A 16,669-nucleotide genomic window follows, 5' to 3' on the forward strand; every position below is an offset into this window, starting at 1 on the left:
AAGATTTCTTCTGCAAAAATATAGGAAAATGGGCCAGCATTCAAAAGGATGGATTATTTCAGGTACCATTGGAACTATTACATTCAGCTTTCAGAAAATTCAGGTGACTCATATTTTATCTTTGCCATCAGAATGGACTTAGATGATCTGCAAAGTCAAAAATAGAGTTTTGGCTACTTGTAGTCCTTAAATACCATACTGTATAATTTCCCATAGAGGACAAGGTTTAGAGTACATCTTCTCCCTAATATGTGGATATCTTTTCAGGAAAGTTCCATTCTGCATTTTTAGGTATATAAAGCTTTGTGATGGTCACCATGGTCATAATAAAAATACAAAATGTAATGCCTGGCACACCATCAGCATCACAACTCACATTCACAAACTGCTTTAAAAATGTTATATAAGGGCAGTATGTATAGCTTGTCATATCGACCTATTCTTCCCTGGTCACTACTCCTCTTAAGTGTTGTTTAGTCCTTTTATAATGTAAGCTCCATCAAATGGAGTCATTCCTTTTTCTGTATTTGTGACATGGAGTCATTCACTTTTCTGTATTTGTCATCTCAAACATTTAGCAGAATTATTAGGACATGGTAAATGCTTAACAAATATTTTCATTTTAATTCATTCCTTTATCCAACAAGGTTCCCTAGAATAATTTTTTTATTACAAAATTTTTTTTTACAAAATTACAAAAATTATTTTTTTAATTATAAAAGTGCATCATGTAGTTGGTAAATATGCATGTATTTTGCTGTGATGTTTAAAAATCACAGGTGACCATACAACTAATTCATTTCATTGAAGTACTAAAATATGGTTGATGTTATAAAAATTGAATTAAAATATAGACCACACCATTCAGGATAAAAAAGGTGGGAAAGATAAATGATACTGTGGATAGAGGGCTAGGTTTGAAATCATTTAACTTCTAGAACTTAGTTTTCTCATCTGTAAAATGAGAGAATTGGACTCAGTGTCTTTTTCCAACTGAATATCTATCATTCCATGAAATGAAGTCATAGAAAAAATTAAGTCAAGGACCACACAGGTGACTCAGTCAATTGAGACCTAGGACTAAAGACAGAAGATGCAAAAATCAAATTTGGCCTCAGACACTTCCTAGCTTTATTACCATGGACAAGTCACTTAACTCCCATTGCTTAGCCCTTACTGCTCTTCTGCCTTGGAACCAATACATAGTATTGTTTCTAAAATGAAAGGTAACAATTTAAAAAATTAAAAAAGAAAGAAATTTAGTCAGCAATATTACTTATCCTGTCAAACTACAGAATTACCTTGTTTTAACTTAATTTTAATTTTTTTTAAGAAAGTCTTACCTTTCTTTGGATGAGAAGTGCTTCTATGTAGTAATTGCATGAGGTGACAATAATAATTAGAGTATAAAAAGTGATAATTATTTCATATGAGGGTTAATTTGCTCGTGAGATACGGTTCCATTCTTGTATAATGACAAGATGCATAAGAAATAGTTTGGATTTTGTTATATTCTTTTTATAAACACATACAAGTATATTCTACATAACTTAGAACAAAAGGTATCAAATTTTAAAATATGCAGCACCTATAAATTACAGTCAACATTAGCATTTATAATTAAGCACCTGTCAGGGAACCCTAGTGAAAAAGCTTCCTTACTGATCTTAAAATCACAAGATTCAAGTTCTCGCCTGCTACATAATATTAGCAAATAGCTTGAATCCTAACTATCTCTTCTAACCCCAATCTTGAATATATTTTTATAAAATTATAATCCAGGCATCTGGTACTGTGTTATACATGTATGAAAATAATTCATGCCCTGAAGAAGCTCATGATCCAGTTAAAGATGGACAACATGTATGGAGAGTGATAATATATAATATACCACATGCTAAGTGTTACGAGAATGGTATCGACAAGAACACTTTAAAGAAATCAAAGGATGGAGGATCACTGAAGGTTGGTGTGCCCTGTGCAATTATTTCAAGAGGAAAGTACTTCCACATTTTACCCCATTGGGGGCTCCAATACCCTTTCAGTAAGCATCTATTCAATTAGGCAAATATTTTAGTACCTATCTCCAGTGTCAGATGCACTGTAGAAGTCATAGCCTATAAAGACCAAAACAAAACCATCCTAAGACTTTGGGGAGATTTCATTGAATTAATGTTATTACATTCAACATATTTAGATATTTTAAAACTTCATTGTATTTTCATTAGAAAAATGTATGCTCATGTTTTGAATATATTTAGATCTATATCTATTTATTGAATTTTTGTATTAGAGGCAAAAGTTCATCTGTGATTTGAAGGTTTCCCTGAAGGTCTTTTCTCTCAACTTGACACCCTGACAAATAGCACACCTGCTTAACTGGGACAAATGCCAGAAAGAAAAAGGGGAAAAAAAGAAATTAGTGGAATTAATTTTCAAGAGCAATAGATAAATGGTACAATTCATTATGAAACTATTTTTAAAAGCACATCATTTGTTGTCTGTTAAGACTTGCATATTAAAGTGCTATATTCTGCTGTAACTGTCTCTTGGACTTCATTCTCTTCTTTATTTCTTCCTAGTAACCAAAGCATGTAAAGGAGGGGTAAGTATACATGGGCAAAATGAATAGATGCCTCTTTATACAATCAGATCACACTGCCCTTCTTAATAATCAGTACACATAGCCAAAAAATTGCTTCAACCTTCGTGACTGGTATTGATCATAAAGGAGGCCAGAATGATTGGATTAGCCATGCCTCTATCTAATTCAGTGGTTCTGTATAGAAATATTGAATTAGGCCATTAACATATTCCTTAGTATTTTGAAAGAATGAATGGAGTTTCCTAAGCACTAGGGAACACTTAAACCTTCAGGACAGCTGGGCTTACTCAAGAGTTTTCTTTGCTTTCCTCAGTAATTTTTAAAATTTTTTGGTACTATTTGTTAAGCAAATTAACAAACCAAATGTTTCTGTACTCAATACAGCAGACATTAAGATGTTTATTTAATTAAATTAGAAGGAATTCCAAGTTTATTAGATAATAAATAAGGCTTTTCATCTGTAATATGAATATGTGACTAGTTACCAAACGGAGAATAAAATAAAATTTTAACAGAAGACTATTATTTGCAATCCCATAAATTATTGCAACTAAAATGAAGGAACGATTTCTTATGATCATTATTAGAAAAGATGGGTGAGAATTCTCTAAATGGAAATGCAAAATTAGCAACTGAATGGGATTAAGTGTGTATAGGTCACCTAAAGATGAACAGAAATAGCATATTTTATACATAAAAGGAAGTATACTATATTAATCCCATGGTACTTTGTGTTACTGTCCCAACGAACAGTGAATTTAATTTTTAATTAGATCTAATTTAACAGAATCATTGCTATATTATTCCTTTTAATTAAGCATCTTATGATAATTAATTAGCAATTATGTTTTAATTTTTTAATTTGAAGCATTTAAAAATCCTTTCCAAATACTGCATTTATACTAGATATTTTGCAGCTCTTTCAATTCCACTTCTGAAAATTTACTTTTTTTTATACATGGCCATTTTGTGAATAGAATCTAAATATAATTTCCTTCCTCTAGTTTAAGCCTTTAAGGAATGTGACAATGCCTTCTACATTATAATATGATAGCAAGGCACAGATACCAAACTCTTTTTTAAGGATTCAATACTTAGCCATAAAATGCTCTATCAAATCATGCTTAGCCAATAAGGATTTAAAGCTATGAAGGTTTTTTTTTAATATTTCATTTTTAAAAAGAAAGTTTATCTAAAACAGTAAAATTGCTTATATTGCATGAAAGGAAAATCACTGTTATTATTCAAAATGATATTTATACCTTTTAGTGGTTTTTTAAAATGGCTTCAATATATCAATTAAAATATTGCTTTTGATTGAAAAGGTGAGATGCATATAGACTGGAAATATTTCAAGAAATTTTAAGGTTTAGATATTTTCATGTTGAGTCATTTGTAACCACATGAAAATTGTACCTACAGTCATATAAGAAAAATTACAATAACTGTGAATAATGACATTCCAAGGTTTAAGTTACAAAAACATTTTTTTAATTGAATTGCTGAAAGGCCTTCTAAAATATACCTTCCAAGGCTCATCATACCTCCTCTCTCCCCAATATGTATCCTACAGTCTAGCCAAATTGAACTGTGTTACCCCCTCCGTGTATGTCTATACATCCCTTCCAAATGCTTTTCTAGTCTTTATTTAAAGCTCTCCAGGGGAGAGTAGAACACACTACTCCCTGAAACAGCCCATTCTAATTTTGTACAACTCTTTGTTAGGAAGTTTGTCTTTACTTCAAGTCTATATCTCCTCCTTGGTACCTTTGCCCCACTCTTACTACCCTTGCCCAAAAATTCCCAGTTCCTTCAAATAAGCTTCATCTGGCAGGATCTCTAGAGCCTTCACCATTCTAGTTGTCATCCCTATTTGTAGCACTTTGTACCTCTCTCATGGAATTTATGCCTTTAATTACATTTATTTCTTTGTATTTTTTAATTTATCCTACTAAATCATTAGCTCCTGGGAGGCTTTCATCCCCAGAGTGCTTAGAATAATCCTTTCTTAAAAGCTACTCAGATTTTTACTGCACAAATGAACAAATGCAATGTGTGAAAACTGTTCCTATCAGAGGAAGTTATTGAAACTTTTTTTTCCATTCAATAAATGTCTATTGAGCACCTACTATGTGAAAAGCAGTGAGTGATGGTACAGAATGGGATGTACTTATAACAGCTGGAGGGTAGACAGTGAGGAGAGAAATATGAGGACAATTAAATTAGAATCCAAAATGGAATATAACAAAGATGGAGAAGAGGTAGAAGCTAAGTTAGTTCAAGAGTCTGAATAAAGAAGAGATCAGTTCCTCCTGGGATTGAGTTGGGAATATGAGGTCCACTAGAGAAGACTACATGGAAAAGGTTACATCTGATGGTTGTATTTATGTAGGCAAGGAGGAAGGGGTGCAGAAGTAAAGAGTTGAGGAAAAAATCATTCTAGTCAACGGTTTGAAATAAAATGAAAATTTAAAGTTGGATGAAAATGGTATGAAATAAGGTATGGATTTGGGATATATGCACATGACTGATCATGCACACACACACACTCGTGAGTGTTTATATAGGTATATATAAATACATAAACATATTTGTTCACATATATGTATGCATACCCATATATAGTCACACAGACATATAATTTTTTATACTTAACTTTTAAGCAATATAGTTTTCAATAGAATAATATATAGTATTTTTTACATTAAATATTTGAACACCACATTTTTCAATACAATAAAGGATAGATTTTTATGATAGCAATTTTATCCAAATATTTATCTAAAGGAAAAATACAGTTAATTTTAGGATCACTCAAGGGAATTTAAATTCTCAGGAAAAATATTACATCTATTTTCTGCTTAAAAGCTCAATTTATTATTTCAATTAACAAGCTATGTAGGCATTTCAAACTTGTTTTATGCAAATTAATATATTATGAATATTTCAATATTGTCTATTTACTGTAGTTATTTATGGCAACAATAAATCTTCAAACTGAAAACTAACTCAATAATTGTCTTGGTATCTCTAAAGAAATAACTGATAAATAGAAACAAGACATAGTTTATAAATATATATACATATATGGCAAATGGTCCCTTCTTTTATGGGGCATGAGAAAGGAAGGAGGGGGTTAACTGGGTATTTTAATGTAATAAATAAATATTTTTTGAAATAACATGCTTAGCGACATTAAATATACAATAATATTTAGCTATCTATGTATGTAGATATAATTTAGAATATAAATAAGAGATAGTACAATTATTAGCATAATTATATTCTTATAGAAATAATATTTATAAATCCATATACAGTATATTATATTTCTAATATTCATAAAATATGGCATTATAAAGATTATGATTATTAATAAGAATGGTTCCTATTTATATTCCATATTATATATGTTTACATAAATATATCTATATATTATTTTATACTTCATGTCCCTAGGTATATTTGTTCTATACTGGGCCCTCTTTCTTCCTTTCTTTACACTCTCTCGTTGATCTCAACTCCAATGGGTTCAATTATCATCTCTATGCATAATTACCAAATCTACATATATAGCACTCAATTCTATCCTCCAGCACCGTATCACCAAATGACTACAAACATTGGTACCTCAATATATCACTGTAATTTCAAACTCAATATGTGCACAATGAATTCATTATATTTCCCACCAAAGCCAAACCTTCTTCCTAACTTCATTCTTCAAGACCCTCAGATTTGCAGCCTCAGAATCCCTTTGACTCTTCCCTGGGCTCCATTCCTATATCCAGTCTATTGCTAAATCCTATTGCATGTTGTGTAACACAAAGGAAAGAGTTTTAGTTTGGAATCAAAGAACCTAGCTTCAAATTTCAGCTTTGCCACTTGTTAGCTGGGTGACTTTAAACAAATCACTTCCCCTTTGTGGGCACCATTTCTGTCATCTGTAAGAAAAGAAGATTGGACTAGATAATAACTGAGATCCCGTCTGGCTAATTTGAACATCCCTTCAATCTACCCTTATAGAGTCATTTCCCTGGTTCAGGTCTTCATCACCTCTTGACTCAAGAATCATAATAGTCTTCTGATTAGTCTGCCTACAACTAATCACTCTTCTTACCAATCTATCCCCCAGAGAGATATCAAAATAATCTTAAAGCAGAAATAAGGTCTTGATACTCCCTTATTCATTTCAGTGATTTTTTTGTTACCATTAGGATAAAATAAAAAATAGTTAGTCTGGCATTTTAAACCTTGAAGTTTTATACCTACAGACTTATTTTGTGTAACTATGTCCCTTCCCGAAACCCCTACATTTCTCAACACTCCCTCACATGTCTACATACTAAACCTTCCAGACAAACTAACTTACTTGATTCCTATTCATGACATTCCATCTCCTCTTCTCCTTCCCTAAATGCTCAGTCTTCTTCACCTCTGTGTCTTAGAATGAGGGGTGAGTAATTAGATAAGAAAAAAAGAAAGATGGCATCCTGAAAGTATCACTGCCTTATCAACGTCTGCAACATTTAGTAGTTAAATGGATCTCATAAAAAAAAGTCCTTTCATGATATCACTGCTTGTTCAAGTTCTTATTAAATTTGAAATTACTTTTCCCTTTTCTATATTCATGTTATGATCTGTATTAGAATTTAAACTGATTGAGAGGAGGAATTATTCTATGATTTGGGTTTTTTTTTCCTCTTCCAGATCCTAGCTGTGGTACTTTGCACATAATAAGTACTTAACCAAATTGAATTTTTGAATAATCTTTCATGTATGTATCATATTTAAATAGTATGCTTTAAGTTCATTGAAATTATAAAGACCTTATCTTAGCTAATATTTCTATTTCCAAAGTTCCTAAAATGGAATTCTGTATGCAGTACACATTTCATAGTCTTTAGTTAAATGGCATCAAGCAGAATTTGTAAGTGCTACAAACAATTAAGGAAATTGTAAAAGTACTATTTTTCCATTTTACAAATGAGAAAACTGAGGCTTATGTGGTTAAAGGTCTTGCCCATGATTATAACTGCAATCTATGGAATTCTACTTCCAGGTTGGGGGTTATTTACATTAAGCAGAATAATCATGAGAGAAATAATTATTCCCTTTAGATAAACCAAGTTAATCATTATGATCTAGAGGTCTAGTAAAGAAGATGCTTAGGTTTCTTGTAATCATGGTTGTCATCCATGTCACTACCACGTTGTCATCATTTAAAAAATAAGTTATTTCTTTCTATCTGAACTGTATCTAGTATTTGATTTGATTTATTAGTTCGACACAGGCTTCAAAACTCCATGATTTCAAAACTGTTTGTTCATGCTATTTCACTTGATAATTTCAGTAGCACATCTGTTAAATGTCACAATGAACATGAGGGAGCCAAATGTCTAGAGCTGAAGCTATGGTACTTGCAGCTGCCATCCTCTTGCTGGAAATGTAAATGGCTAAAACTGGTGGGAAGAGAATGAACAAGAAAACTGAGAATTTGGAGGGGAAAGAGAACCTTGTGTTATCCACCTAAGCTTTCTTTTTCATTTGCTTCAAATATTGCATGGGATCGATTAATCAATATTCAGTTCTGTAACACTTTTAGTTATTTACATGCCCCTCAAATGATGGTTATAATTTACTCACTCCCCAGTTTTCTCCCCAAGTTCCAGTGCTGCCTTTATCTACCTTTATCTATCTGTCCTAGGTGTATCTCAAATTCAAAATGTGAATTTCCTATAGTAAACTAATCATCTATACTTCCTGCCTCTAATTTGACTTTCTTCCATACTTTTACCAATGGCACTATCTCCCTTCCAATCACCGAACTTCCTCTCATTGCAATTAATTATGCTAAAAGCTATTCAAAAGCCTATATTACAAAGCTATGCTACACATTTCAAGGGGCTCTTTGCCTCTCCTGTATGTCACAACAGATAAATGATACAGAGGACAGGGCATTGAACCTAGAATTAGCAATACCTGAGTGAAAATCTACCCTCAGACACTAACTGTGTAACACAGAGCAAGTCACTCAAGTTGTCTATGTCAGTTTCCTTATTTATAAAAAGAGGGTAATAATAGCACCAAATCCCCAGAGTTGCTGAAAGGATAAAATTATATATGTAAAGTGCTTTACAAATCTTAAAATGCTAAATAAACCATCATAGGATTCATTACTTAGTATATATATATATACATATATATATACATATATATAATTATATCATATTTAAATTATATACATTTAAAATATATGAATGTAGGTACACACATACACATGAATATATAAAACATATAAATAAGTATGATAGAAATTATTATCATGGAAACCTTTGATGGTCCAATCTGGTAAAAATTATGGATGCTTTCTCATAAAAATGTTTGAGATCTAGATCTGAACAGGATGGTAAATTTCATTAGATATTGAAAATAAATATGTAATTTTTCCCATTTAAGCTCATGTATCCCTGAAATTTATGTATAGTAGATTTGTATTATATATTATAGTATTGTGCATATCCTTGTATGTCTGTAAACTCATATCTACTCAGGTTAAGAACTACTGGTATAGGCATATGTTGTTGCTCATCCTTTGTTTTCAAAGAACAATGGCATGTGATAACTTAAACATAAATTGAATTTTTCCTACAGCAGAATTGCATGAAGTCATCAACCTCACTCTCTCTTCCAGAGTCATCTAAGTCCAATGGCAAGACAAAAGTCAGTGACAATCAAAGACGTGGGTTATGTTGGTATACCATTTAACCAAAGCATAGTAACTGAGCAAGGACCAAAAAACGTGATGGATAAAAAGTATATAATACCAAAAATTTCTAAAACCAAATTTTATGTGTCTTACCTGAAAAGTTTTTGTAATCCACTAGATCAAACATGACAACTGCCACAGCTGACCAGGTAATGATTAGGGCAATAACTAGGAGCCATGCAGCTGGAGAGCTGAATGTCGTGACAATATCTTCTGTCACTGATCGTTTCAGTACTTTTCCAGATGTCTTGGGCACAGATCCATTTTTGCCATCTATCACAGTGGTGGTTGTAGATGTGTGACCTAATATAAACATTAAATAATAGCAATAAAAGAAAATAGAATTTAGAAATGTATAAAATATCTATCCTAAAGACAAATTATATCTGTTAGATTCATTGTTTAAAATATACTAAACCAAAGTCCAATTTCAAGATTAAGAAATCAATGGCAATTCCAAAAAGAGAACTATAAAGTACATCATCTTCTTTAGCACTCTAGGTTCCCTTATTGATTTCTTGGATTTCTGTTAATAGTGCTATCATTTTCCCAAACACCCAATGTTCATAAAGCCTTGGTATGATCTTTGATTTCTTTGATCCCTTTATAAATTGCCTAATCCGTTGTAATGTCATTTATACCCCTCCTCTTCATTCCTCATTCTATTATACTACTTCAAGTCTACATATAATATTAGACCATATTTCTATGAGTGTTTTGTATTCCCTAAAAGATTTTTTTAAAAATTAAGTCTGGATTCATATGCATATCTTCTTAAAAAAGAAAGGGTGAATCAGAGGCATTCTATGCAACATGTCAAAGTAGTGAAGTGGTTGGAACCAGAGTAGCATTTAATGACTTTTATTTCTTTTAAATTACTTTTTTTAAATTAGTAAGTAGTTTTAATATTTATCTTCTCTCCATAACCATTATCTCCTTCCCCCAATGCCATGAGAAGGAAAAATAAAAATAATATAAAACAAACAGGAAAAAAGCCTTGTAACAAATATGCACAGTCAAGCAATTTAAAAGGTCTCATTGGCAAATTAAATCCATAAACTGTTTGATGGGAATGAATAGCATTTATCATTATCAGTCCCAAAGAATCTTGGCTGGTCATAGCACTGATCAGAATTTTTAGGCCTTCCCAAATTATTCATTTTTATAATATTATTGTTTTATTTTCCTGCTTTTACTAACTTTATTATTCATTTGTTCACTCAAACCTTCCCAAAGTTTTTGTTTTTGTTTATTTTCCCCTGTAATTATCTCTTCTGCCATCCCTTAAGCACAACAGCATTCAATTACATTAAAATATAATTTGTTTAGGTGTTATTTGTTGACTTGATCCCAGGAGAGGAATAGAGTAAAATCCTTCTTTTCATTTTAGCCAGTATAAAGATTAAAATTAATATCCAATACTCTAAGTATTATGTTTAATACTATTTATTAAATTCAACTTGAAGGAAAGGGAAAGAGAAATCTAGGGAAACCAAGCAAGCTGCTCCCCACCTCCACAGTTGCACCAGCCAAAGAGAGAGAGAGCCAAGAGGGTGGCCAAAACTGAAACTAAGACTTCAATAGGTGTAATGACACACATACATGAAAGGGAAAAGGGAATTGTGGGAAATTAAATCCCTAGAGTTCAAGATTCCAATCAATACAGCAGTGAAATAATAGCTAGGGGTAGGCCCATAACAGTGGCGGGGTTGAAAATGAGAATCGATCCGTTTCCTGTCACCAACCCAGTACAAGTCCTTATTGTCTACACTGTGCTGGTTGGTCAACCTTCTATAAGTTTCTCACACCCCAATTTATCCTCTACTCATCTTTCAAAGTGATCTTCCTAACATGCAGGTTGCACAAAGTCACCCCCAATTCAATAAACTACAATGGATCCCTATCACCACTAGGATCAAATATAAAATATTCAATTAGACATTTAAAGTTCTTCATAACCTACCTTCCCTAACTCATCACTCAACCTTTTGAGTCTTCTTATTTCTTGTCCAAACAAACACATGTATCCTATGAAATAGATACTGGCCTTCTTGCCTTTCTTCCCCTAAGTTACCTCAACTCTTGATTCTGGTCATTATTCACTGGTTATTCCCAATGCATTGATTGCTCTCTCTCCTAATCTCTGCCACCTGGCTTCCCTGGTTCCTTTCAAGTCCCTGCTAAAATCCTATCTTCAGTATAAAGACTTTCCTGATGACCCTTAATTTTATTTCTTTCCTTCTGTTGGTTATTTCCACTTTATTCTTTTTATAGATTGTTTCTAGTAGTTTGCATGTTGTCTCTCCATTAAAGTAAGAGCTCACTGAAAAAAAATTGACTTTTAATTTTCTTCAAATTCTCAGTGCATAGAACAATGTCTGGAACACAGTAGGTACTCAGTATTTACTGAGTGATTTATAAGGGGAAATCCAAGGTTAGGGAATGGTCCAGGTAGACTAGATTTACTGCTAGGGTTATAAGGCCATAGTCATTTTAAGATAAAGAGTTGAGGAAGCAATTTAAATGCCAAGAACAGATCTACAGCTCTAACATAACAATCTCTCTATCCTTGAGATAAAAAAGACAGAGAAAAGGAGAGATTGTGTTCCTCAAACATGACTCTGCTCATGTAACTTCTGATACTCAATAATCTTTAATGCCTAGTCACTGTCTAAAGAACTGGGTCTAATGCACAAAGATCAACTCTGAAGGACTTAGTTATTAACAGCAATGTGATGCTCTAAGAAAACTACAGAGACTCATAATGGGAAAAAAAAAACTATCCACCAGCATAGAAGGATCCAACAGAGTCTGAATACAGATTGAAAATATCATTTTTCACTTTACATCCTTCAATAGTTTCTTTTTCTTTGTAAAAGCAATATGTGTCATCTTTTAAAACATGATGAACTCCAGAGAACTGTAGGAGTAGAAACAGAGAAGAAAAACAATTCCTTGATCACATGAGTCAATGCAGATATGATTTGGAATGTAGGCTCTAAATGATCACCCTACTGTAAGTATTAATAATACAGAAGTAGGTCTTTATCAATGACACATGAAAAACCCAGTGGAATTGAGCATTGGCTATGGGAGGGAACTGGGAGGATGGAAGGGAAAGAACATAAATCATGTAACCATGGAAAATTTTTCTTAATTAATTAAATATAATTTTTAAAAAACATGATGAAAATGGAAATATTTATTGAATGATAACTCATTTATAACATATTACTTGCTTTCTCAGGGAGGAAGTTCAGGGAAGGAGAGAATACAGATCACAAAATGTCAGAAAGCAATTATTAAAATTGTATTGGCATATTATCTGGAAAAAATTATCTATCTGTCTGTCTATCTGTCTATTTGTCTATTTATCATTTAAAATTAGGTCTAGGCTTCCCATAAATCTATTCAATTTATTCTGCAAAGTGGCTAAATGTATCTACCTTAAGTCTCTGACATCATCCTTTCCTTCAAAACAAGCTGGTCTACTCATCATGCCCTGAACAAATTTTATATATTCCTGACTGATTCTACTCATGTTTGGGTTTTTTTTTTCCTGTTCAGGGATAATGGAGAGATTATTGTCCATGAGGAAGTATTTCAAACAGGAAAATTTAGGGTTACTTACCAACTTATGGAGAGACAGTTTTGCAAAACAGATAATAGAACTCAAATTAATAAGACTCTTTTTGGTTTATTAGGTTGGAATGATATTTTGATACAAGTAACTTTGCATGAGTTCATTAAAGAAAGCAATTAAGCTTGTAATAATTCTCAAAGAATTTGTTCAATATTAGAATAAAATGTCATATTGTACACTTCAGGTCATTAATTTATTATCAAGTTACTACCACCTTTTGTACTTCAAAGATCACATCTTAAAACTCAAAATGAATAATTTCAATATTATTTATTGCATGCATAGTTATTATAATATTCTTATTTAACTGATCCAAATAATGTATAGTAATGTATAGTAGGGAATTGGTGTCACAGATACATTTGAGAGGAAATAGAAATTCTTTTTAGAAAGGAACCAAAAGCTATGACCAAAGCTAAAAATAAAAAATAAGCATAATTCCAAAATGACAGTATTACAGCACATCACTGGGATAAGGACAATCAAAAGTTAGTAGCCAGTTGTGGCAGAAGCAAGTCGTCTATGTTAGATGTTCAGTTGTCTGATGAGGTAGAGACGGAAACCTGGTATAGAGAAGAGAGCTGAGATGGCAGAAATGGATAACATAGCTATAAAGAACAGCAAAGGACTTCAAAGTCAAAGGATAAATGCGAAAGGGATGCCAAGGATAAATTACACCAGAGGAATGAATGGAGCAGCCAAGAATGTGAACTAGATGAGATATCATCAGGACAAATCAAGATCAAACACCAGGAATATAGGTCATACATGCATAAAACTTAAGGAGATTTATGGAAATAAAGTTGTGTTCCAAGGCTTTCTTGATAAATGTGCAATGAAAATGTTCCAAGGGTCCATTGATTAGGAACTGATGTCAATCAACAAATCAATGATGCAGAGAGAGTTACTGTAGCTTATTATGCTTAGATTGCACGGAACATAAAAGTAGTAACTCTCAAGCATCAGTTCCAGTAAGAGGAGATTCAGTAGAATGTTACAAAAGGGTTTACATGACAGGAAACATACAACAGGAAGGGAAGAAAGGAATTATGATTAAGGAAGGTCAGGTAACTAGCTGGTCAAAACAGAGGCTGAAGTTTATATCCCAAGCTTGATTTTGCAGACTTCAGCAGTTTGGGTGACCTGCAGGCTTCAAGCTACAATGTCAAGAAGACTTAAGAGAGTCTAGGGCAGATTTTTTCTTAGCACAGTGGCAGCAAGAATACTGAGCCAGAAATTCTCTTGTCATAATGGTAATTTGGAGCGTGCCAGTCCTGACTACTGACAATCTTTGAAGAGCCCATTTTGCTGAGACTTTGGAACCCAATATTTAGAACTGCAGCTGCAACCTTAGAAGTGGAATATGTTAGTTTGGGGGGAATTGAATCATGACCGAGAGGTCCTGGTGGAGTGGTTAAGTGATACATTGACTAATTTTAATTTAATTTCTTTTTTTTTTCCAATTTCATGGGGCACCACAAAATAAACTAGAAGGAAAGAGAAAACAAATATAGATATAAGATAAATATAGGTATGAGATACAGAGGCAGCTAGACTGGAAGGAGAAAGAAAACAAAAGCCTGGAACAAGCATGAAATGTAGGCTAGTCAAGAGTGGACAGGCTGGATAAGTTTAAGGGAAGGAAAATAATGAAAAGAACAGGATCAGATTCTGGAAGATAACATATATTAGGAGTGAAGTAGCAAGAATCTGACTTCAGAAAAGCAGCATGATTAAAAAACTGAGGATGGACAGAAGATAATACAACAGGCAAGCAAAAAGGTAGAGAAATACAATTGAATAATAATAAGAATAATAAGAAAATTAATTCTTAGCCACAGTTCTTCACCCACTACAAATTCAAGTTGTCTGATATCAACTGGATATTTACTGAGGCCTTTAAAACTCTTTTATACATTGCTTACTGATTTCCTAACAAACTTCCAATTTGAATTGATTTTTTTATGGTTTCGGTCAAAAGATATTTTGCACTTGTATTTTACTAGTGATTTCCTCTAGCAGTTTATCTCAAAATCCTACTCTTCTCATTAATCTTCAGTCTCTCCCTGTCTAGTAATTCATTCTTTGATGAATGCAAACATGCCATTCTCCTCATCCTTAAAAATCCTTATTTGACCCTACTAATCTCTCAACTTTCATTCTATATCTGCTTTCTTTCATAGCCAAAATGATAGAAAAATTTTTCTCTATTTATTACTTCTACTTCCTGTCCTCCTCCTCATCTCTCAACCTTTCAATCTAATCTAAGGATTTCAGTAATCTGTTAAATGCCAATTCCAATGAACTTTTCCCAAGTTTCATCCTACTTGCCCTTTCTGTCTCATTTGATCCCTACTAACCACACTTTCTTTTCTGTGCTTTGTTGAAAGTTATTTCTTTTGGTTGTCTTGCTTAATCATATCTGACTATGTTAAATAGGAACCTTCAATGACTTCCCTGTGTCCAGGATAAATTCAAAGTCCAGGGTTTTTTATACAGATGCTTTCTCAACTTGACAGCAGCCTACTTTTCTAAAGCAAACATAATAGATTTAAAATCGTTCAGGCATTATTCCTTTTCAGGTGCCTGATATTCCAAATAAATTGTCTAAATTGCTTTTCAGCATACACTCCAACTCCCACATCCATGTTTATTCTCAAACTCTGGTAGTTCTACCATTTTGAAAAGCAATCTAGAATTATACCCAGACTCATAAAGCTATGTTTACCTTTTAACCTAGCAATACCACTATTAGGTTTATTTCCTGAGATGATCAGGATGAAAGAAAAGAACCAATACATTCTGAAATATTTACAGCATCTTTCTTTGTGGTGGCAAGGAAATGAAAATTGAGGGAATATACATCAATTGAAGACTGGCTGAAAAAATTGTAAGAAGAAATTTAATTAAGTAGCTTTTAGTCATTTATTAGGATTTCTATATAATAGTTTAATAAGCTGTAACTGTGTGATTTAAATGTGATATAATAGGAATAGTGTTTAAAACCTCATTAATGATGGAAGTGCATACACTTCCCTTGGTCTTCCTACACACTTTGGAAATTATAATATTGGGGAAATAGGTTCCTAGCCCTGCTGCTTCATGACTGAGTCACCCAAGAAAGGGGAGGAGAAAGGAGCAGATGCACTGGTCATGACCCCTATTAATGGAACATATTCTTGAAATCTATTTCATAAACCCTGTTCAGGACCACTGTTCTGATCAGAACATATGTTCAGAACACCTGGTCCTGTTCCTAACCTCTGTTGAGTCATTGTGTATGCTTATAAAATCTGGAGGACCTAAGAACTCAGAGTCTCACATCACACTAGGTATGTCTATAGACCCTGGCTTTTGAAACCTGCAGGACCTAATATAAATTCACTTCTGTGCAGATCATTGCCCAGTTTTTTTCCCCTAACATGTGGCATATGATTACATTGTGATCATGAATGATGAACAGGTTAGTTATAGAAGAATTTGTAATAGCCTATATGAAATTATGAAGAGTAAAATAAGCAGAAGCAAGAGAATATTACATATAGCAACAGAAATATTACTTGAAAAATTACTTATATATGATCACTTCCAGAAAAAAAACTGATCAATATAAATAAGCAAGACATAATTTCATATATACATGGATCTTTTT

General features: G+C 32.7%; 1 protein-coding gene across 26 annotated transcripts in view; it reads right to left on the reverse strand.

Annotated features, from left to right (window-relative positions):
• Positions 1-16,669, reverse strand: part of TRDN (triadin) — a 547,971-nt gene that overhangs the window by 451,732 nt on the left and 79,570 nt on the right. For all 26 annotated transcript variants that reach the window (XM_056818706.1, XM_056818721.1, XM_056818719.1 and 23 more), the window contains exon 2: positions 9,468-9,677. In XM_056818706.1, coding sequence (XP_056674684.1) covers positions 9,468-9,677 — 210 coding nt within the window. The remainder of the gene's footprint in view (positions 1-9,467; positions 9,678-16,669) is intronic.

Source organism: Monodelphis domestica, chromosome 2 (assembly GCF_027887165.1).
Source record: "Monodelphis domestica isolate mMonDom1 chromosome 2, mMonDom1.pri, whole genome shotgun sequence".
Classification (NCBI taxonomy): domain Eukaryota; kingdom Metazoa; phylum Chordata; class Mammalia; order Didelphimorphia; family Didelphidae; genus Monodelphis; species Monodelphis domestica.